The sequence below is a fragment of the Toxorhynchites rutilus genome, chromosome 1, assembly GCF_029784135.1.
Source record: "Toxorhynchites rutilus septentrionalis strain SRP chromosome 1, ASM2978413v1, whole genome shotgun sequence".
In the NCBI taxonomy this organism is placed as follows: Eukaryota; Metazoa; Arthropoda; class Insecta; order Diptera; family Culicidae; genus Toxorhynchites; species Toxorhynchites rutilus.
The window spans coordinates 104119204-104143931 of record NC_073744.1 but is presented as its reverse complement, the minus strand read 5'-3'; the positions used below and the strand labels follow the sequence as shown (position 1 = coordinate 104143931).

The following is a 24728-nucleotide window of genomic DNA, read 5'->3' as shown; positions in this document are numbered from 1 at the left end:
TTCATCCACTGTGCGTCGTGTTGTCTCTCGTAGCAGCTGTATTGCACGTTGCTCGTCCTTTGACTCATAAACTTGATGTGCCTCAGCAGCTCCAGCATCCTCCAGTGTGAAGTAGTCACGAAGCTGTTGATTCAACTCACGATCACGATCCGAGACTGTTCCAACGTGGAACCCGATAATCATCGACTAGTTGTTTGGTTTGGAACATACCCATAAATGCTCCATCCCAGTCGACATTTCACTCCAATAGGATGGGAGGGTCCTCCTTCACGTAGTTTCAAAGGCACGCATAACCTCAAGTTATCCAGACCAATCAATAATTTGGACTCAACCAACTCATAGTCACTAAGCGGGAGCCCACGCAAATGAGGAAATGATGGGTTGGGCAATGAAGCGAGAAGACCCTGTAGAGGACCTACGACCGGATGTGGAGGGTGTAGCACCTGAGCTGGCGACTTCCGTGGTAACGACATGTCCGGAGGTGTTGGTTGGATAGGATTCTGAGGAACTACCGTTAGCGGATGTTCTGGGTCTTCAGGATTCGGGTTTGTAAGGGGGACGTTTGAATTCCCTTGTCCATTACTATCTGATCTTCTAGGAATTTGTCCGTCTAGCCAGTCTTTCACTTTCTGGTCGGAATTTACGACCGATCCACTCCTACTGCTCGCTTCTGCCATCTGCCGAATAATACTCTGCCGCTTCTCAAAGGATTCCTTTTTTATCTGCTGCTGCTTACGCTTCATCTCCAACTCCTCTTGCAGTTTACGGCCACGGAGGCGATTCTTTTCTTCCAACTGACGCTCTTCCTCTTCTAATAACCGTTTCCTGATCCCTTCTTCTTCCAAGAGGGCTTGTTCCTTCATCGTTTCTCTTCTTCGATGAGTTTAAGCTGCTCTGACAACAATACAGCCCTTACACTGGAGGTCATGCTCTCTAGTGGACCTGGGTTCTTCTTTCCTTTCTTGGAGCCTGCCTTTGAACCCGCCTTGGATCCTTTTGTAGAACGTGTTCTGATCCCTGGAATTTGCACGTGATCTTTGCTGGATTGTCCAGGTTTTGAGCACTGCTTACACGCATATGTAGCGTTTGGCTGTCGGATTTGCTCGTCCACACCGGCGCATCCAAAGTGCTCCCACAGTCACACAAGACCAATTCGCATTCTGCCGAATCTGTCCGTTCACAGGATTGGCAGTTCCGAGGGGAATTTTGATCTGCCATACTTCCGATACCCGAACAAATTTCTTAAAGAAATGATGGGTTAGTGTCACCAACTCTGAATGGGCACCACGTTTTCAGTGTGAGAGCTTTAAGCTGCAGATAATAATTTTATTTAGCAAACAAAACATTATTTAAATCCATTAGAGTTTACAAATTTGGTGTATATAATTTCTGGAAGTGGTGTGGCGTATATTACACGTTTAACAACGTTGATTTTAATGCTACTTCCTAGAATTCAACTAAGTTAGGTACATAATTCATATTTTATATAATCCGTACTTACAGTAGCTAATTTTAATATTTAGACTTTAGAACTGCACGGTAGAATAAGATTCAGATTTAGCAACTCAGGAAAATATATAACTAATTAGAATAATAAATTTTGTACTGGTACACTCAAAGCCTTCTGATCATTTCAATAATTCTTTTGTTCCATCGCTTTTAGTCCTAGTAGCGTTACATGGCATTTTTCGGTTGCCATGTCCCTTCGTTGACAGCTGACGCCACGTCGTAGCGTAAGGCGTTGCGGTGTTGATGGGTCTCGTCGTATCAGTTGCTTTCTCTCACACTACACAAATATTCACCTAACAATAAAGTGCGATTCACATACAGCATCCACGTCACGTTCACGTTCCGTCCCGTCACGTTGCGTTAATTATTTCAAGCAGTTCTTATGCAAACAGTCACATAAACCGGCAACGGGAACTTCGACTTGCCGTTGCTAGTGTATGTGAATGCTTCAATAGGAATTCCATGGCCGAGTGGTTAGCGTCATAACTAACATGCCGGGTGTTCGGGTTCGATTCCCGTTCTGGTCGGGGGAATTTTTCGTCAAAGAAATTTCCTCCGACTTGCACTGTGATCACGCGTATTCTAGAGCTTGCCACTCAAAATGCATTCAAGGCGTGTTATTTGGCATAGAAATCTCAACTAAGTACTAATAAAAATGACGCAAGTAATACTACGTTGAGTCGGCGAGTTCCTCTAGGAACGTTAGTGCCATTGAAGAAGAAGAAGATGGAAGAATAATTGACGCTACGTGACGTGAACTTGACGTGGATGTTGTATGTGAATCGCACTTAACTCTTCTCGGGAGTTCACACTGCGTATAAAGGCTTCATCATTTCTTTTACTTGAAGCTCCCCTCTTCTTCGCTCATTCTCATTTCGGGTCGCGTTCGTCGCGAACAAACATCACTGCATATATGTACGAAAATTCATACAATTATGCATTCTAGTTCTCGTTAAATCATTAGGACTCCCTGTCGTTATAAACGACAACGTGATAATAATTGATACAAATTATACTACGAAATTTATACGTTTCCAAAAATCGGCTTCTCGGAGTCATTATCATATTTCTTATTCGTGTTTTGTCGGAATCCATTGAAGCTTTTCTAATGAACTAGGAACAATGCAGAGCGAAGTGTAAAGGTTGTGTTATTATTCTTTTGTACTTCTTATTTGGCTTTTTAAATTTTTAAGAATAGTACGATTTATTTACCTTACTTTTTTCACTGTGCATTATAGAGTTAGTTGGCTCTTTCATCATATAATGCTGGATGATTTTGGCTTTCTTCTGTAGTTCTGCAACTAGCGTTGATGAGTGATTTTCTAAGAACTCGATCTTCTCAGTTTGACGATTATTAGCCTGTTGTAATCGCACAATTCTATCAATCAACTTTGACGTGGACGGTTCCTATGGTAGAAAAATGCTCGAGATTACGTTGAAATGAAAGTGTAAAGAGGCTATTGAGCTATCTTTGATTCGCCTCAGAAATCTAAGAAGATTCTACGAATAGTATAATTGAAATATCTCACTGTTAGGTTACATGTATATTCATATGAAGTATCTTCACATGAAACTACTTTCATATGTTGAGTTCCAGCTGAGTTAGACTCATTTGCATCCTCCTTTTTTGGAATCCTTTGTAAGACTAAAATTTCTCGTTGAAGATCCTAGAAAAACGAAAGTACTTTTTTGAACAAATATTTCTACTTTTACAAACTTACATTGGACCCTCGACTTACCTTTACCAAAGATGAATTCTTCTTCTTTAATGCGTCTGAGTCACCAACCACCTGGTCATATTTCTTTAGGATAATCTCACACTCTTTGGATTTCTCGGCCAAACTTTTTGCCATTTTTAAACGCTCTTCTGTTCGATTTTGTTTCTCAGCATTCAACTCATTTTTCAGTTTTGTATAGTTTAGTTCGTAAACTGACTGGCCCTTCTTTATTGATTCATTTTCCAGTGACATTGCGAGGCTTTTTGATTTAAATAACAGAATATCGTTCTGCAAACTCGCGTTTAGTGAACTTAATTCCTGGTTCAATGTCAACAATTCATATTCTTTTTGCTGTTGCTTAACGATATCGGCTGATTGATCAAGTAATTTTGCGTTTAGAGCTTCAATTTGAGCAACGTTATTTCTATTAGCATCGTTTGCACTGAAATTATCAAAAATTTAATCACAGTGCAAATACTGGTTAATATAGTAAATATACATCGACAACTGAGCACGTGTTGCTTCCAACTCATTTATTTTCGTTTGTAATTCTGCTACTTTCAAAACGTTTGCGTCTACAAAATTCTGCAAATCTGCGATGGTGTGCTGACTTTCTTTATCTGCTGCGTGCAATTTTGTACGCTACGTGGAATCAGCCGTAAAGTAATGTAATGTAAATTTTGAACAAACAAAAAAAATACCTCTTGTTCGCTAATCGTTAGCAATGATTTCGTGGATTGTAATTCTTTTGATACTGACTTCAACTGTTGTTCAAGTACTGTGATTCGTTCAGTTTGTTCGGAATTCACATGTTTGAGCATAATTAAGTTTGCCTGAAACCAAACATACGTTATTGTAGCAATCCTGTTCACAATAGATGTTGGAAACCTTCAGTTCATCTAACTTCTCAGTCGAACAATCTTCAGTTTCATGTTTTTGGTTGGGCAATGATCGGTTTTTGAGTTCCTGTATTTCCTTTTCCAGTGCCTGAAAACAAAATAACGTATTATTTACTCAACACAATCAAAAACATTTAATAAATTCTATCCAAAATTACAAATTTACTGTCGCAGGGGACTTGTACAGTGGACCGTTGCTTTCCCTATCGACTCGAGGGACGCGTATGTCTGAAACCCAAATAAAAACTAAAATTCCAAAGACAATCTTCCCACTCATAAGACGCTATGCGAGACAAGACATAACACTTATTGTTCTTATTTATTTAACAGATCAAAATTGTCGACCGGTCTCGGGCGCGAAGCTGCCCATCTACCGGACAATGTACGACTGATTACTTGTTGTTTTCGTACATGTTGCAAGGTGGTCACTCAATTTCAGTTCTAGAATTCCCGCATGATTTCACGAAATTCCCGACTCTCAAAAATGAAAATTTAATAACATTGTGTTGTCAGTTAAAAATTGATTATTGTTCACGCACATCAAATGCCGCGCGTGAATTTAATGTAATGCTCGTTCCGAGCACCCGCGTTAAAGTATTACTAAGCAAGCTATGTTTTTTCTGTTGTATAGTATCCATAGAAATAGTAAAATCATTCGGAAAAAGACAGCCAACCGCGTCGGTCGCTTTAGAACATTGTAGCAAATAAATTAATTCGAGAAAATTGATTCGTTTTTGCGTGCGTGTGCTGAAGAAAGAAGAAACGAAATTAGGCGAAACCAAGACCCTTTGGCCATCAAACTAAGACGGGTCCGATAATTGGTGCCATGACCAGGATTTTGCTGTAGGTCAAAGGGTTATCGGATACACAATTTTTTGGTCGTTTGTTCGTCGCTATTCTACAAGCCAGCTATAGGGTAAAGGACCCTGCTGTACTGTTAAAATTGGAGCATAGAACATTAGCATACAAGGCCTATTGTACAGGCTCAAACGGTGAGTACCTGTCCCATAATTTATGCTGATTCTGTTGGAGCTACAGGATCGGTCTTTCTCGGTACCTGCTGCGCACTTTCCTTTCTCGAAATTTCCGAATACGGCTTGAACTATTTCAACGCATGCTACTGCGATTTGGTGCTTGAGTTTGGAAAACTATCTCGCTTGAACGAATTGCCCGCGATCACGGAAGGCCTTGTTCATAATTACGTCGTGAGCTTTGGTCTATTATCACGAGTTACATCATCGGTGCCGGCACACTTGCCTGAAATACATTGATTGAACAACGTTTCGGGATTACTGTTCCTGTATGGAAATCTAACAAAGTACAAGGCCTATTTTCATAGGCTCGTAGGTGAGCCTCTTTCCAATCCATATACTTTTCTCCAGTGGGTGCTTGCTTGTGTTCCTTGTTTCGCAGCTGTCGCATCAACATCGTCATCATGGGGAAGAAAACGAAGGCAAACCTGCAACTCCGGGAGGCTGTCATCGGATTCATATACCGGACCGAAAAGTTTGTTAAGAACTACGACGCTGACACCGATTTCCACCAACTGCAAGAACGGATAGCAAAACTGGATGCGAAGTGGAGCGAGTTTGAAAGCGTCCAAGGTGACATTGAGGAATTGGAGGAGGATGAAAATAACATGGCGGCCCATGAGCAGTTTCGATCGGATTTCGAGGAGCTGTTTTTCAAGGTAAAGGCAGGGTTGAGGTCTAATAGCGAATTCGTTTTTGTTCAGTTTCAACCCCAGTGCCGCACTAACTGCTGTCAAAACGTTTTTTTATTCACTCAGTTTCGCACTCAGTGTCGCACTAGTTCGCCCCGAAAGCTGTTAGTTTCGCACTGAGATGTTTCACGGGTTGGCACTCGGGTTCACTAATACAACTATACCGAACTGTCAAGTTCCGAGTATTGTTTTGGAAAATCTAAAAATAAAGACTATGAAAATGGAAAACCTGCTGCTCTTGCTTTTGTATTATTGGAATCGTAATCCAATTCGGATTCTGATTTTGAAGAGTATATTTGTGTAGACGGCATTAAGCTCCGTGTGCTTTCATTGGGAGACGAAAATTAGTATGGATATTCAGGAGGAATAAACATGCTCTCAAAATCAAAATTATGAATGAAAATTTACTTTAACGTATCGAATATTTATTTTATGTTTTCTTTTTTCCAATATCGCAGAAACATTGAACGAAAACTGTGTCTAACGATGATTTTATTATAATAGTAATTATTTGTGGAACAAACAGGAAATGCATCGACAAATGGTTAAGTGAGTGTCAAGACTACATGTGTTAGGTAATTAAACAATATGAAGTAAAAATTTTCATTCAAACTTTTATATTTTTACACTGCACTTGGCCCTTCTGATCTGATAGAGAATAATTTACCTCCCAAGCACTAATATCGCCACCAGACGTCGACACTGTACATTTGTCGTCGCAAATATAAACAAATCAGACTATATAACGCACACCAACAAACCACAGCATTCGTGAAACAGAAAACGTTTTTTATTACAGAGTCAGTGTGGCACTGACTCAGTTTTAAAAACGAATTCGCTTTTCGTTACCATTCTCTCCACCCTCTCCCATCGCTACTTCTTCCATTAGAGATAGGAATGTGGGTGTATGTACTGGCATTCGCTTGCCCAAGATCAGCTTGCCAGAGTTCAGTGGGGAATACGATAAATGGCTGCCATTCTTTGATACTTTCTGATCATTGATTAATGAAAACACGGATTTAAATCAGATCCAAAAATTTCATCATTTGCGAGCGTCTCTAAGGGGTGAAGCACTTAAGGTGGTTGATTCCTTCCAAATGAGCGAAGCTAGTTATGGGGTCGCCTGGTCCGTCTTGGTGAAACGTTATTCGAATAAATACCTTCAGAAGAAACGCCATGTAAACGCGATGTTGCAATACCCGAAAGTGAAGAAGAGGTTAATTGAATGCTTCGATCGACATACGAAAATTCTCGATCAACTGGGAGAAATTACTACGGGCTGGGGAGCGATGTTGATGCAGCTGTTGTTGTCGAAACTTGACGATGAGTCGCTGAAGGACTGGGAGGAGCGTGCGGTCAAGAAAGACGATCCTGTTTTCGCAGATGTTATGGAGTTTCTCGAAGGACACACGCGGATCCTGGATGCTGTAGCGGTCGATCGACGTTCGGAGAATCTGCCATCACATTTCTCCACCGCTAACTCCAGCTTCAAGAAATCGGGTTCCAAATTTTCTGTGCATGCAACCACGGACACTCCCTCGATGCAGTGTCTTCAATGCAACGGTCGACATTACATCACAAGCTGTCCTGCATTTGGCCAGATGTCACTAGAGAAACGTTTCCAAGTAGTCATCTCTAAGAAGCTGTGCAGTAACTGTTTGAAACAAGGTCATCTGAATCGTGACTGCACTTCGCGTTTCCGTTGTCGCACTTGTAGCAAGAAACATCATTCTCTTCTCCATCCTGGAATAGACGCGGCGGTTTCAACTTCAGCTGTTGGTCCAACGACGCAGGTGCTGTCTTCGAATCGGCAACGAACAAGCTTTTCTACACATGTGGTTTCAACAGACGATTCATTGCAAACGGTGCAGAGCTCAGTGGCAACAATTTTCGCTTCCAACGTCGCAACAGAACATAGAGAATATCATGTCTTCCTTTCCATGGTATTGGTGTCGGTGAAGGACCGCAACGGGCGGTCACATCTGGCAAGGGCGCTTTTGGACAGTTGATCACAGGCAAATCTTATTTCGGATCGTCTGTGTCAGATTCTCAAGTTACCTCGGAAAGGAGTTAGTGTGCCGATTTCTGGTATTGGTAGTTCTACTTTTCGAGTTTCACACTCCGTGTTGACGACGATTTCATCTCGAATAAGTGATTACTCTGTACCGATGGAATTCTTTGTAATGAAGAAAGTGACTGAGGACCAACCATCAGCGACTATCCCCATTGGAGACCCATTGATCCAGGGTTCAATAAACGTGGTGCGATTGACCTTCTTCTCGGATTGGAATATTTCTACGAGTTCCTCCTGCTCAATGGTGGCCGGGTTCAGATCCAGCGTATAGGTAACGGGCGCCCACTATTCGTCAACACAGTATTCGGGTGGGTTGCAGCAGGAAAGGTTAACTTAGGTCGAATGAATCCTGTTCCCTTTTGTCATGTGGCTGTTGACAACTCATTGGAGCAGAAAATCGAGCGATTCTGGACTATCGAGGAGATTCAGGACGTTCCGCGGCTAACACAAGAAGAAATCGATTGCGAAAATCATTTTAAAGTCACGTTCTCGCGTGATACCGAAGGACGATATGTGGTTCGGCTCCCAAAACGATTGGGTTTCGAAAAGATGAACGGAGACTCCAGGGAAATGGCGGTAAGGCGATTGATTCAGCTGGAAAGGCGTTTTAAGCGGGATGAAGATTTGCATAAGCGGTACAGTGACTCCATACGAGACTACTTGATCAACAGGCACATGGTATTGATCGAAGATATGGAAGAACGGTCTAAGCATCGGCACGTTTGTTACTTGCCACACCATCCGGTCGTCAAGGAGTCCAGCACGACAACAAAGATTAGACCAGTGTTCGATGGATCAACCAAGACGACCAGTAATTATTCCCTCAACAACGCACTGATGACGGGACCGGTTATTCAGAATCAACTAATTGATCTGATCTTACGTTTCCGCAAGCACAAGGTGGCGTTAGTCGCAGACATCGAAAAGATGTACCTACAGGTGAAGGTGCATTCGGACGACTGTCCACTCCAACGCATTCTCTGGCGGTTATCTCCATCCGATCCGATAAAGACTTATGAGTTACAACGAGTAACATTTGGTTTGGCGCCCTCTTCTTTCCTCGCTACTCGATCACTCCAGCAGTTGACGGAAGATGAAGGCGATGCGTTTCCACGAGCGAAAGCAGCGCTCGTGGAAGATTTCTATATAGACGATTACATCGGAGGCGCTGATTCTGTGGACGAAGCGGTGTTACTGAGACAAGAGCTTGAGCAGTTGTTACCAAAAGGTGGTTTTCGATTGCGCAAATGGAATTCATGTACGGAAGGCGTGTTGGAAGGCATGTCTGCAGAGGATTTAGGAACACAAACTACATTGGTGCTCGACAAGGAAGAGCAAGTGAAGGCGCTAGGGGTCATTTGGAAACCGGGGCCGGATGTACTTGGTATCGCCGTCTCGACATCCAGCATAATCGGTTGCTGGACTAGGCGATAGGTGTATTCGGTCATTGCACGACTTTTCGACCCACTCGGCCTCATTGGTCCAGTCATAACATGGGCCAAGGTTCGGATGCAGCAGCTCTGGGTGGCTACCCAAGATTGGGACGAGCCACTTTCACAGGAATTAACGGAACGGTGGGCTCAATTCTACGAACAACTTCCTCTCCCCTCTAATGTGAAGGTGAATCGTTTCGCCTTCTGCTCGCAGCCATACCTGGTGCAGTTTCACATCTTCTCAGATGCATCTGAGGCGGCGTATGGGGCGTGTATTTATGCTCGAACGATTAGTCAAACGGGACTGATCAAGGTGGAGTTATTGTCATCGAAATCACGACCAGCACCGCTGAAAAGGGTCAGCATCGCAAGGTTGGAGCTTTGCGGGGCGTTGCTCGCAGCGAGACTCTACCAAAAAGTACGACATGCGCTAAAGATGGGCGACACTGAAGCTTGGTTTTGGTCTGATTCGACGGTGGTCCTTTGCTGGTTGAGATCACCATCCTATGTCTGGCCGACGTACGTTGCGAACCGTGTCTCACAAATCCAGGTATGGATGAAAGGTCATCGATGGAATCACGTCAAGGGGACGGAGAATCCAGCCAATCTAATGTCACGAGGAGTCACACCGAAGGACTTTGTCGATCTGCAAAACTGGTTCCACGGTCCTGCTTGGTTATCGCTGCTGGACCAACACTGGAATATTCCCAAACGGTATGAAGATCCACCGGAAGACCAATTAGAACGAAAACGGATCATTTTCACCGTTTTAACACATATGGAACCACATCCACTAATCGACCGTATCTCATCGTACCGGAAGTTGCTTCGAGTAACAGCTCTTTGTTTACGCTTCGCGCGGAAATGTCAGCGTCGACACAACGAAATTCCTGACATCTCTCACATCAGTGTCTCTAGCAAGCTATACTTACCGGAATTACATTCGCTGTTTCCGAAGCAACCCTGTCCCTGTCACTTAACCTCCCGGACAACTTCCTAGTTCTCGAACACTTCCCGCTCGACCTTTTGCCACTACTGGCGTAGATTTCTGTGGACCAATCTACCTCAAACCCGTTCACCGCAAGGCTGCAGCGCAGAAGGCCTACATCACTGTTTTAGTCTGCTTCTGTACCAAGGCAGTTCACTTGGAGTTAGTGGGCGATTTGTCGACAGCTAAATTCATCGCCGCTCTTCGTCGTTTCGTTGGAAAACGAGGCGTTCCTGCCGAAATCCAATCGGACAACGGGCTCAATTTCAAAGAAGCTAGCAACGAACTCCGAGCGCTATACGATCTGCTCAATGATTCCTCAAGCGCAACCACCATTAGCATCGAAGCAGCTCAGAATGGAATCGTGTGGAAATTCATTCCACCGAAAGCTCCAAACTTCGGTGGTCTTTGGGAAGCCGCCGTCAAAACCGCTAAGTCTTCTCTGGTGAAACTTCTCGGACAACGTCGGCTGTCGTTCGAGGATATGACCACCGTTCTTGGTCAGGTTGAAGCGGTAATGAATTCTCGCCCTTTGACACCCCTTTCCGAGGACCCCGACAAATTGGATGTTCTGACCCCGGGTCATTTTCTCACCAGATCTTCGCTGTTGGCGATTCCAGATCCGGACTATAAAGGCGTTCCAACCAATAGGCTCGAACACTACCAACAACTTCAACAGCTCATCCAGCAGCACTGGAAGCGTTGGCGAAGGGAGTACATCTCGCAACTCCATAACGTCAACCAGCGTGCCTTTCCACCGATCAAACTGAAGGTCGGACAGATGGTCGTCCTGAAGGAGGATGACAAAGCACCGTACTCTTGGCCCCTCGGCCGTATCACTGAAGTCCACCCTGGTCCACGGAGTGGTCAGAGTAGTGACACTGAGGACATCGCAAGGGATATTCAAACGGCCGGCGTCTCGTGTTTGCCTGTTACCGTTTGAGAAGAACTCGAGAGGGCAACCATCAACCTCCTGCCTCCTGCAGTCAACCAGTGGAACCCCGAGGGACGTGACATCACCTACTCACAACTATGAAGCACAAGGACATAATAAGTGATGAAGATAAAATGAATTGTAATATAGATTTAGTAAATCCTCATGCGGATTTAGGTGGCCGGCATGTTCACGCACATCAAATGCCGCGCGTGAATTCAATGTAATGCTCCTTCCGAGTACCCGCGTTAAAATATTACTAAGCAAGCTATGTTTTGACGTAGGACTACGTCTAACCGGAAGATATAGGGGGTGAAATGGAAATCTAGGCAGGAAAAAATGCAAGATTTGGAACGCTTATAACTCGAGCATTTCTCAATAGATCGCAAAGGTTTTTGCATCAATTAATAGGAAATATATCTACGCATCTATCATAACGAATAACATTGCATTTTTCTTGAGTTAAATAATTGAATATTTGTGAAATATCAAGCATTGTCCAAATGCACTATGTGCCCATTTTTGATTGGTCCATTTTGTGCTCCTCAAATCGTACCGACCAAAACGGTCAACCAGAGCAGCAGCGAAATACAATGAAGCACGATTGGAAAGGAAAAAGACAAAATATGAACGAAACATTAGTCGCAGTCACACACATGCGTAATTCTCGAGCCAGCCAGTCAGCTTAAAAATCCCCGCTCCGCTGCCGTAACGATCATTCTTTGTGTGGACACCGACTGGACAACATCGTTGCTGGACGAGCTGGACGGTGAGGGATCGAGTGCCTTTCTCAAGGCAAGAGGGCGGAGGTGGTAGCGCTGGAGTAGAGTAGAGTACAGTTTTCAAAGGGCCTTTCTCAAGGCTAGAGACGAATGAACTGCAAAAGTTTATAGTCTCTATAATACAATACCTTCCTTCCTTCCTTCCGTAACGATCATTCTCATCCAAACCGTACACCACATCGTTTCGCATCACAACACATCAACAAACCAACACAAGCAGCCATGTCTGGACATGGTAAAGGAGGAAAAGTGAAGGGAAAGGCAAAATCCTTTCCTGGAGTTCTCCGCAAGGGTAGCTAGGCCGAGCGCGTTAGTACCAGTGCACCAGTCCACCTAGCCGGCGTTATATAGTTTCGGCTGCCGAAGTGATCGAGTTAGCTGGTAAAGCTGCTCGCGACGATAAGAAAACCCGCATTCGGAATAGAACACATTCGGTTCGGTGGACATCAAGACAACAGGCAGTTGCAGCGAGTGGCGAGTGGCAAACGCAATCGCAAAACGGCATCAGGTAGCAGAAGAAAAAAGTTTGTTCTTTATACAATCTGCTTTGGTGGCAAATCCAGAACCCTTGTTCTCGAGGGCGTTCGAAATGTTTTTTTTTCAAAACCACGAGTACAAAGTTTTCTAAATTGGAACCATTCCATAAAACACGGCGCTTATCAGGGCCATTAAACCTTTCAAAAAAGAGTTTAGGAAATACAGTTCAATGCTTTCTAAAATGATATCCAAAATAATAATAAAACACAAATTGATTTTATCATATTTTGTTTGCCAGGATCTGATGAGTATGAGAATTTGCGGTTGTTCTGAGCTTATTGATGGTTGGGGACTTTCTCGATTATTCAATTTTCACCAATTCTTAAATTGCTTCTAGATTGAAAGTACAGTAATTTATGTTTAGCTCGACATTTAGCTAATTGGACGGACCTGTAATACGACATATTTAGTTGGACATTTTTGTAAACATAGAGTTGGGGATCCAATTTATGACCCCACATTGAAAGTCGACACTGTACCACTGTCATCGGAAATGTTCAATTACAGGTTAAAATCGGCTCCAATGCGACACTGAGTGGTGCTTCGGCACGTCGCATTGAATGTAACTTACTGTACAACATGTCACAAGCTGGATGGGAAATTTCGTGAAGACATATTAATTTTTAATGAATTCGAGATAAGTGAGACGAATGAAGGCAGTGCCCTCTCGATTATGAACAGGTAGTTTGTGTGTAGATATGTGACGTCATTATAATGTCCGTCGTGATTCTTTAATTTTTAAATTTTTAATGCTTCCTTTCTTTAATACTTTGATAAATTAATCATTTAATTCTTGAATATATTATTAACTTTAACTAATCCAATTGTGACGACGGGTGGTTGTCTTCGGGGTGGCCTGGAGGGGGTGGGTCGCTGAGGGAGCTCGTCTTGGATAAATAGGGGCGATGGTTTTCCTGTTGCTTAGCGCGCGTGCTCTTTGCATGTGTCTGGTCGAGGGAGCGGAGGGCTGTCTTTGGGTAAAAATTTTAGGAGAGTTCTCTCTGTGACCTTCTAAGGTTGCCTAAACTTTTTTCGCCGTGATTGGAGTTATACGAGGGGTACACACGTTGAATAAGATATCGTTGCTCCGATTCATTTTAGAGAAGCCCTCTCGGACCTTCCCAGTTTGCCCAAGAATGGCTCTCCTTTGTCGCGATTGGAATTATATAGTGAGTGCGCGCGTTGGATGAATCAAAATTAATGGATGATTTTCGGAATTCCATTTCATCGAGTGGTCAAGAGTTCGCGCTTAGATAATCACATCACTTACCGCAGTGAATCCTGATTTCTCTTAACCATTCCCACTAACAACTATCCCTTCCATGATAAACGCTAGGGAACCACGCTATAGAGGCGACCCTTCTGGCCTTCGGGCGGCGAATATCATACTAACATTCCTTTCCTTCCTCTGGTGACTGTAAGGACGTGGCCGGCGTCGTTATTGACCATTCAAAGCTTGAATCGCCGAAAATTGCACAACGAGAATGATTTGCTAGTCCCAAGCGTCATTCTGTGTGTTCTTTGTGCAATTTGGTTGGTTCAGGTCAATCACGGAGAGCAACTACGAATTGTACAGTCTACCCAAGCTCAAGCTCAACATGTCACAAGCTGGATGGGAAGAAATTTTCCAACTGTGAAAGCTGTGGCGAGTGGAAAACACAATAGCTAAACAGGAAGGTTTAACCGAACAAGATGGGGATATCGAGTGATAACAAAAACACAACACCAAAGGTTCTTTTCAGAACCACCAACATGTTTCATTCGTTCGATAACTCGCAAGTAGATCGGACAGGTTTTCGAAACGATCCAACAAAGGTGTTTTTTCCACATCGAATCAGACTGTGTTTTTTTTTCATCGGTTGCGCTTGCGAGTAGAGCGAAGCTCAAAGTGGTGCGCGACCGAGACGCAGAGGATACAATTCAGACAGATTCATCACACACGCCACACAGCAGCGGCAAGTATAAGTTTATTTTTCTTTTGTCCTCCTATCATTCCTTCTACCATCTGTGCTCGATTTACACCATTGTTCATCTGTGTGTTTACCAAAACGCCAAACGTTGGCATTAGGGGTGTCTATTTTTGACGTAGGACTACGTCTTTCATTTCTATACAGGGGTGTAAAATCAAAGTTTCGAAAACGAAAGCGTTACGCCGGAGACCGAGATTTTGAGCGTTAATAGCTCCTAAACAACTGAACGAAATGGTATGATAAACACTTCATTCGAAAGATAAAATGTCTACGCGTACTATACTTGTTACTTTTTGATCCAAAAACTTGTTTCAATAGTCTTAAAATTGCTTTCAAAACAGGCTATTGAAATCACCAATCGGTATATAAGCGAGCGCCGCTCGGAAATCTACTCAGTTATAATTGAACAGCGATTGGAGCATGTTGTCGCTGTTGTGGTGAAGCTCTTCGTTTATCGTTTATCATTATGAACGGTGTCACCAAGAGCCTGTTTGTGCACCTTAGGCTAGACATGAATCCATCAGGAGGAGAGTGATGCCACAAACGGTTCCCCGGGAAGATCTCGAAGCAGCCGCTACACACACACACACACACACATACACGCGCGGAATTCTTTCCGTTTGGATGCCATTCAGCATCGAGAAAGATCCGGAAAATAATCTGCCAGTTCCTCTGGGAATTTAAAAATACATTCATGTGAAAGAGTTTATTTGAATGTTTTCTATCCATGTAACACTGTGATCAAATATGTTTCAATCAAGTACTATTAACAGATGGTTATCGAGTTAGCATAAACCACTGGTGGGCTTCCAGTATCGAGGAAAATGTGGAAATATCTAATCGTTACTGAAAATAATCTGCCAGTTCCTCTGGGAATTTAAAATTACATTCATGTGAAAGAGTTTATTTGAATGTTTTCTATTCATGTAACACTGTGACCAAATACATTTGGTTTTGTGATTTTTCAATCAATCGCAATTAACAGGATGGCTTCTGAAGATTTTTCTTCCCCATCAGTAGGATATTTCCGTATCCAATATTGTATGCGCCCGCAATCGATTCTTGCTCTGTCGCCGAAAGTTCCGAGCTCAGAGAGTTCATTCCCCTCTAGTTTGCCTTCCAAATTGCCATCCTAAACCACACCTTCTCTCGATTCAATCACACACAAAAAGCATACTTAAGCGATATTCTGGTGGTGAGACACATTCATTTTTCGTGAGGACATCGACAAGACAACATCGTTGCCTAACGTGCTGGAGGAGGTGGACGGCGAAGGATCGACACATACACGCGCAGAATTCTTTCCGTTTGGATGCCATTCAGCATCGAGAAAGTTCCGGAAAGATCTAATCATTGCTGGGAAATAATCAGCCAGTTCCTCTGGGAATTTAAAAATACATTCATGTGAAAGAGTTTATTTGAATGTTTTCTATCCATGTAACACTGTGATCAAATATGTTTCAATCAAGTACTATTAACAGATGGTTATCGAGTTAGCATAAACCACTGGTGGGCTTCCAGTATCGAGGAAAATGTGGAAATATCTAATCGTTACTGAAAATAATCTGCCAGTTCCTCTGGGAATTTAAAATTACATTCATGTGAAAGAGTTTATTTGAATGTTTTCTATTCATGTAACACTGTGACCAAATACATTTGGTTTTGTGATTTTTCAATCAATCGCAATTAACAGGATGGCTTCTGAAGATTTTTCTTCCCCATCAGTAGGATATTTCCGTATCCAATATTGTATGCGCCCGCAATCGATTCTTGCTCTGTCGCCGAAAGTTCCGAGCTCAGAGAGTTCATTCCCCTCTAGTTTGCCTTCCAAATTGCCATCCTAAACCACACCTTCTCTCGATTCAATCACACACAAAAAGCATACTTAAGCGATATTCTGGTGGTGAGACACATTCATTTTTCGTGAGGACATCGACAAGACAACATCGTTGCCTAACGTGCTGGAGGAGGTGGACGGCGATGGATCGACACATACACGCGCAGAATTCTTTCCGTTTGGATGCCATTCAGCATCGAGAAAGTTCCGGAAAGATCTAATCATTGCTGGGAAATAATCAGCCAGTTCCTCTGGGAATTTAAAAATACATTCATGTGAAAGAGTTTATTTGAATGTTTTCTATTCATGTAACACTGTGACCAAATATTTTTCAATCAAGTACTATTAACAGGTGGTTATCGAGTTAGTATTAACCACTGGTGGGCTTCCAGTATCGAGGAAAATGTGGAAATATCTAATCGTTACTGAAAATAATCTGCCAGTTCCTCTGGGAATTTAAAATTACATTCATGTGAAAGAGTTTATTTTAATGTTTTCTATCCATAAAATATTCATATAATACATTTAGGTTTGTGATTTGTCAATCAAGTACAGTTAGCAGGTTAGCTTCTGAAGATTATTCTTCAGAACAAGGTTTTTCGTATCCTATATTGGATGCATAAAACCTTGTGCCTCCAACGTAACGCTCTCGTTTTCGAAGTCTCCCAAATATTCATTTATTCATTCATTCAGAATGGATTTAGATTCAACTTCAAACAAATGATCTCTAAATCAACGATAGTCCTACGTCACCCTTGCGGTTATACCATAGATATAACCCACTTCCTGTTTTTCTTGGATACATTACCGTTGAAATTTTATTGGAACTTTTTTTCATTTTAGAATTTAATATAAATAAAATAAATTAATATAAATATTATCCGCAGCATAACCTTATAATATTTTTTTTACTTATTCATTTTGATAATTATTATATTCTGTTCATATCGAACAGTTGGCCGATTTTTCTAATATGGCTGAGGGCGGAAAGGACCCCCCGTTGACGCAATTGAATATTTCTGATACCGAACCTCCTCCTGAAGAGCAGGAGGATGAAGCAGAAATTGAGGTAGGAAATTCTGTTTACGAAGTTGATAGTTCCGAAGATGAGGAAATCGACGAGAAACAGGATTTTCGTCCTAAAGAATACCCTGAAGGCTCCAAAGGCCCATTCATTGTGTACTTTAGACGAAAATCCAAACCTCTCAATGTCATTCGCATCTCGAAGGAACTAACTCAACATTTTTCTGACGTTACCGAAATTACACGGATGGGGCCAGACAAACTACGAGTTGTCGTCTCAAGCAGGACCCAAGCGAACAAAATAACGCGCTGCGACCTCTTTGCGATTGAGTATCGTGTATACGTACCCTGTTGCAACGTCGAAATAGACGGCGTAATAACCGAAAAGGGTTTGACCCGAAAAGAGATAATCGATGGTGCCGGTCGCTTCAAGAACTCCACACTAAAAACTGTGAAGATTCTTGCATGCGATCGACTGAAATCTGTGTCACATAAAAATGACAAAAGAATTCTCAATCGGACAAACTCTTTTCGTGTGACTTTTGAGGGTTCCGCCCTTCCAAATTACGTTGCAATAGGGGCACTTCGTTTACCTGTTCGATTGTTTGTACCCCGGGTAATGAAATGCAACTCGGTCACACGGCCGCCTATTGTTGCAATAAAAAACGTTGCGCAGATTGTGGAGAGAGCCATGATGAGAATCCTTGCGCGAAAGAGCACAAGTGTCTTCATTGCGGCGGGACTCCTCATGATCTTATTCAATGCCCGGTGTACAAACAACGAGGGGAAAAACTCAAGCGTTCCTTAAAGGAACATTCCAAGCGGACTTTTGCAGAAATGCTTAAGAGTTCCGTGCCAACGACACAGGACAATCCCTACTCCATTCTGCAGAACGACGAGCCTGTTGCTGACGCTCCCAATGCCGGATGTTCCGGTACATCGCAGGGTGCCATCAGGAAACGAAAAATTACTTCTTTTCCATCACTCCCCAGAAAGAATACCGAAACTTCCCAAGTTGGAATGAAGCCTCGAACTGAACGTGCTGAGAATAGGCCGAAGCAAGTACCTCCCGGTTTACGTGGTCATGCTACCAACCAGGGGTCCTCAGCACTTCCCGGAACAACAAAGAACACGTCTGTTCCATTTTCGCGGTCGAAGCAACAGCCACTACCTGGTCTGCTTACGCTTTCAGACCTTGTGGATAACATTTTAAATGCTTTAAATATAAATGATCCTCTTAAAAGCATAGTATTATGTTTGCTCCCGGTTGTGAGAACATTTGTGAAAGAAAAATGTGGCTTTTTAGCAGCGTTCATTTCCCTCGATGCCTAATTCAGCGCAAGAGGTCAAGGATTTGACCACTGTCATACTGTGGAATTGCAGAAGCATCATCCCTAAACTAGACCAATTTAAATTTTTAGTTCACAGTTCTAACTGTGATGTATTTTATCTCTGTGAAACATGGCTTTGTTCAGCCGACGAGCTGAATTTTCACGATTTCAACATTATTCGCCTAGATCGTAACGACTCGTTTGGTGGCGTACTACTGGGGATCAAAAAACGTCACTCCTTCTATAGAGTCACTATCCCATCGATTACAGGCATTGAAGTTGTCGCTTGCCAGATACAAATCAATGGCAAAGAACTCTGCATTGCTTCGATATATACTCCTCCCAGGACTACGGTAGGCCGCCATCAGTTCTTTGATATTATCGAGGCATTGCCGGAGCCGCAGTTAATCTTAGGTGACTTCAACTCCCATGGAACAGCATGGGGGTCACTCTACGATGACAACCGTGCCACGTTGATTTATGATCTGTGCGACAACTTCAACATGACAGTTTTAAATACTGGGGAAGCAACTAGGATAGCCAACCCTCCTGCACGGGCAAGCATGCTAGACATATCTCTCTGCTCTTCTTCATTATCCCTGGATTGCACATGGAAGGTAATCCAAGATCCCCGCGGTAGTGATCACCTGCCAATAATCTTATCGATCGCCAATGAACCAAAATCTAGTGAGTCAGTCGATATTGCGTATGACCTCACGAAGAATATTGACTGGAGAAAATTTGCAGAATTAATATCTGAAGCAATCATTTCGATGCATGAACTTCCTCCCCTTGAAGAGTATAATTTTATATCAAGTTTGATTTACGATAGCGCACTTCAAGCTCAAAAGAAACGTGTACCGGCTACCACTTTCCGACGTCGTCCTCCATCACTTTGGTGGGACAAGGAGTGTTCAAAGGTCTACCTTGAAAAATCATCCGCTTTCAAAAAATTCAGGAAAACTGGATTACTGGAATGGTTTCGAAAGTACCAAACTCTAAAAGCCAAACTAAAAGGTCTGATTAAAGCAAAAAAGCGTGGATATTGGCGGAAATTCGTCAATGGTTTGTCAAGGGAGACCGCTATGAGTACTCTTTGGAATACGGCTAGGAGAATGCGTGGCTGGAACCATACCAATGAAAGTGAGGAATACTCTGACCGTTGGATTTTCAAATTTGCAAGGAAGGTTTGTCCCGATTCTGTTCCTGCACAAACCGTCGTACGCGATATTCCGCTCCAATGCGATTATGAGAATTTTCGATGGTAGAATTCTCAATTGCCCTCCTCTCATGGAACAATTCAGCTCCGGGGTCGGACAAGATTAAATTCAACTTGTTGAAGAATCTTCCCGACTTGGCAAAACAGCGTTTGCTGAACTTGTTCAACAAGTTTCTTGAGCTGAATATTGTCCCGCATGACTGGAGACAAGTGAGAGTGATAGCCATACGAAAACCCAACAAGCCGGCTTGCGATCACAACTCGTATAGGCCGATTGCAATGTTATCCTGTATTCGCAAATTGTTAGAGAAAATGATTCTACTTCGTTTGGACAAGTGGGTCGAAACGAACAATTTGCTGTCAAATACGCAGTTTGGCTTCCGCCGAGGTAAAGGGACGAATGATTGTCTCGCGCTGCTATCTTCTGAAATCCAAATCGCATTTGCTCGCAAAGAACAAATGGCTTCCGTTTTTCTCGATATCAAAGGGGCATTTGATTCAGTTTCCATGGAAATTCTCTCAGAGAAGCTTCATAATCGTGGACTTTCACCAATTTTGAATAATTTCCTGTACAATTTACTGTCAGAAAAGCACATGAATTTCTCTCATGGCAACTCAAAATCTTCTCGTTACAGTTTTATGGGCCTACCGCAAGGCTCCTGCCTAAGCCCCCTCTTGTACAGTTTTTACGTCAATGATATGGATGATTGTCTAACTAGAGACTGCACGCTGAGACAACTTGCAGACGATGGAGTTATTTCCATCACGGGTACTAATCCCGTCGCTCTGCAAAAGTCGTTGCAAGATACCATGAACAATCTGTTCACGTGGGCCCTCAAGCTGGGTATCGAATTCTCTACGGAGAAAACTGAAATGGTCGTTTTTTCTAGGAAGCACGAACCCGCCCAATTCCAGCTTTACCTATCCGGCAAAACGATCCAACACTCTATGTTTTTCAAATACCTGGGTGTATATTTTGATTCTAAATGTACCTGGGGGAGACACATTGCGTATTTGAAACAGAAATGCCAGCAAAGAATCAATTTTCTCCAAACAATAACCGGAACATGGTGGGGTGCCCATCCAGGAGACCTCATTCAGTTGTACAAAACAAAGATATTGTCAGTGTTAGAATATGGCAGTTTTTGCTTCCGATCAGCTGCCAGGATTCATATTCTCAAGCTGGAGAGGATACAATATCGTTGCTTGCGTATAGCCATGGGGTGTTTGCATTCGACACATACGATGAGTCTCGAAGTTTTGGCAGGAGTACCCCCGCTTACTCTTCGGTTCACAGAATTATCCTACAGATTTCTCATCCGTTGCAAGATCATGAATCCATTGGTGATTGATAACTTCGAAAATCTACTACAACTGACTCCTCAGTCAAGTTTTATGTCTTTATACCATGAGTACCTGACCCACGACGTGCACCCTTCACCAGGCATCTCCAACCAAGTTTGCTTCCCATACTTTTGCAATTCCTCTGTCATTTTTTATCTGTCCATGCGACAAAAAATCCATGGAATACCAGATCACCTACGCTCCAATGTTATTCCGTCGATATTTTCGGAAAAAGTTGGATCTGATAAAATGTTCTTTACTGACGGTTCATACATAAACGGGTCCACTGGCTTCGGCATCTTCAATGAAAATTCCAGTGCCTCTTTCAAACTCAAAGATCCTTGTTCCGTGTATGTCGCAGAAATGGGTGCGATATACTATGCTCTAGGGATCATTGAAACACTGCCCATCGACCATTATTTAATTTTTTCAGACAGTCTCAGCTCAATAGAGGCAATCCGCTCAATGAAAGTTGATAAACGCTCATCTTATTTCCTAACAAGAATAAGACAACTATTGAGTGTTTTGGTCGAAAAATTATTCAAGATTACCTTAGCATGGGTTCCCTCTCATTGCTCGATTCCGGGGAATGAGAAAGCGGACTCGCTAGCTAAGGTGGGCGCTTCAGAAGGCACACTTTTTGAAAGGCAAATTGCCTATAATGAATTTTTTCACATTCCTCGTCAGGACACACTCGTTAGTTGGCAGCGCATGTGGAGTGAAGATGAGTTCGGTCGTTGGTTACACACGATTATCCCTAAGGTTTCGACGAGTGCTTGGTTTAAGGGATTGAATGTAGGTCGTGATTTCATTCGCCTGATATCTCGGCTTATGTCCAATCACTACAACCTAAACGCGCATCTCTATCGCATTGGGCTCGCAGCAAACAATCTTTGTGATTGTGGCGATGGCTACCACGACATCGAGCATGTTGTCTGGTCGTGTATCCGGTTCCATGCAGTTCGCTCTCAGCTCTCTAGAGCACTGAGAGCACAAGGCAGACAATCGGATATCCCCGTCCGGGATATTCTAGGTAGCCGTGATCCTGATCTTCTGCTTCATCTATACCTGTTCCTCAGAAACGCCGATGTCAACGTTTAATGATGTTTCCTACTACTGTGTCCCTGTTTCATATCCCTCCTATCCGATCTATAAACTTTTACTTAGTCGCGGCAATACATACACACACTCTTTACAGATACACGGGCCAAAGGTTGTGCAGTCCACTGATGATTCAACAAGAGCCAAAGGTTGTACCGCTCATGCCAACTCTACACGAGCTGATGATTGCGCCGGCTAGTAAACATTCTATCCTGGATTCCTCGAGTCGAGAAGACGCACCACGCTAGATATGGGGTACATACAAGGGGGGCGTCGCAAATTAATGGTCAGCTGCATCCCAATAGGAAGTATCCCATGTCGGGCACACGTACAGAGCATTGGAGACAGCAACATCCCAATTACGAGAACACTTGTAATACTAACCTCGAGCCGACCGCGAGTAATCGGTTACATATTACTAACATAGATAATAAGAAAAACTGTCAAAATATTGAACTCCGGCCCCGTCAGGCTAACGCCATATGAGCCTAGATAAAAATATATATTTTGGAAAAAAAAACATGTTCATAAAGAGTAAACAGTAAACTAATCCATTTTTCAGGTGGATAGGTAGGTATTCACGTAGGAGAAGAAAATAAATATATTTAAAATATATATTTAACAAAAACTGTCCCCTTTGTATAGTCCTACGTCACTCCGGTTATGTCCCCAAAATTACCCACCCGTCTTTTTTCTGTTGTATAGTATCCATAGAAATAGTAAAATCATTCGGAAAAAGACAGCCAACCGCGTCGGTCGCTTTAGAACATTGTAGCAAATAAATTAGTTCGAGAAAATTGATTCGTTTTTGCGTGCGTGTGCTGAAGAAAGAAGAAACGAAATTGAGCGAAACCAAGACCCTTTGGCCATCAAACTAAGACGGGTCCGATCAATTATTGAAATCCAAATTGCGAAAAAAAATATCACTTTATTGTTGGGGAATAAGAAATGTCGTATTTCTGATCGAAATTAGACGCTTCATTTAACATACTTAAAATAATCCAATTTAAGACAAATATGCGCCGTTTTGTTCGCAAACTTGTTGCCATTTAGAAGGCAATTTCATTATCCCCCCCTTATAAAACCCCCCTCCTAATTTGCAAAAAAAAACTCAGACAGCCAGTTTTCGCAAGCCTCTTATGAGGCCAACTTAATATCACCAAGAGCGTTTTGCATGGACCGAAAGAGAAGATAATCACTTGGAGCCAGGTGCTGATTATACGATGGGTGCAATAGGATATCCCATCCGAGGTCCCGTAACTTCTGGCGGGTCATCAAAGATGTGTGAGGCCGAGCGTTGTCCTAATGGAAAACAACACCATTCCTATTGATCATTTCTGGCCGCTTCTGGTCAATCGCCTGTTTCAAACGGTCAAGCTGCTCACAGTAGAGAACCGAGTTGAGGGTCTGGCCATAGTTGAGCAGCTCATAGTGGATGATTCCCTACCAATCCCACCAAACGCACAGTAAAACCTTCCTGGCCGTCAATCCGGGCTTGGCGATGGTTTGGGCCCGCACCCCGCTTCGACCACGACTTTTTTCGCTTTAGGTTGTCGTACGTGATCCACTTTTCATCACCAGTCACCAGTCATCTTCTTCAAAAATGTGCCGAACTCCTCCAAAACGGCTCGACCGATTTTAATGATATTATACTCAAAAAACTTCGTAGGCATGAGAATAGGTCGTAAACTATATGTGAACCCACTAGGATACCGATTACTTTATATTTAATACCGATTAGAATGGTCCTATGCAAAAAAACTGAATTATTTGGTTTTTGTATTTTTTGCATAAATTTGGCTTCATACATATAACCATATAAAACCAATTTTTACCCCTATCTCTTATTTTTAATCACGATATTTGTATTTCTATATAAACAATATGAACAATACCAAATAGTTGATCCGTCGTTCGGCACTTCGTCCTCTTCATCGAATTTTCACCCCACACATACGCAAGTAACCTTAATTCGACTAAAGCTAAGCACATCGCCAACAAGCTAGAAGCTTTTTTAGATGAGCAAAATGAATTATTGAAATTATTCTATTCACACACATGCTCGGAATGCAGAATAACAATCACGCTATTGTCGTCAATTCTGATAAAAAAACCGGCTGGAGAGCACGTGTGTAGATCCAATGCGCCACAGCTACCTCAATCGTGGGGATCATCACTACTTATTTTGAATTAATATTTTTGAACATTTGGTTGGAGGAGACAAAACAAACAAACAAAAAGCGCTCGATGGATTCTTATGTGTGTCGATTGATGAATTGACGCAGTCAGGACAACTTCATTCTACG

At 42.7% G+C, this 24728-nt stretch overlaps 1 protein-coding gene across 5 annotated transcripts in view; it reads right to left on the bottom strand.

The window, feature by feature from the left end:
- The window catches only part of LOC129773074 (coiled-coil domain-containing protein 186), a 123804-nt gene that overhangs the window by 28806 nt on the left and 70270 nt on the right, over window positions 1-24728 (bottom strand). For 2 of the 5 annotated variants that reach the window (XR_008742666.1, XM_055776824.1), the window contains exons 4-9: window positions 4116-4214; window positions 3929-4060; window positions 3727-3869; window positions 3249-3669; window positions 3039-3176; window positions 2727-2916 (exon numbers count right to left, since the gene is read on the bottom strand). Coding sequence is in view for 4 of the 5 variants with exons in the window: in XM_055776824.1 (XP_055632799.1) it covers window positions 2727-2916; window positions 3039-3176; window positions 3249-3669; window positions 3727-3869; window positions 3929-4060; window positions 4116-4214 (1123 nt within the window). In the remaining variant the exon portion in view is untranslated. Of the gene's footprint in view, window positions 1-2721; window positions 2917-3038; window positions 3177-3248; window positions 3670-3726; window positions 3870-3928; window positions 4061-4115; window positions 4215-24728 lie in introns of all 5 variants that reach the window. The other 3 variants (XM_055776729.1, XM_055776657.1, XM_055776876.1) reach the window with 2 other exon arrangements.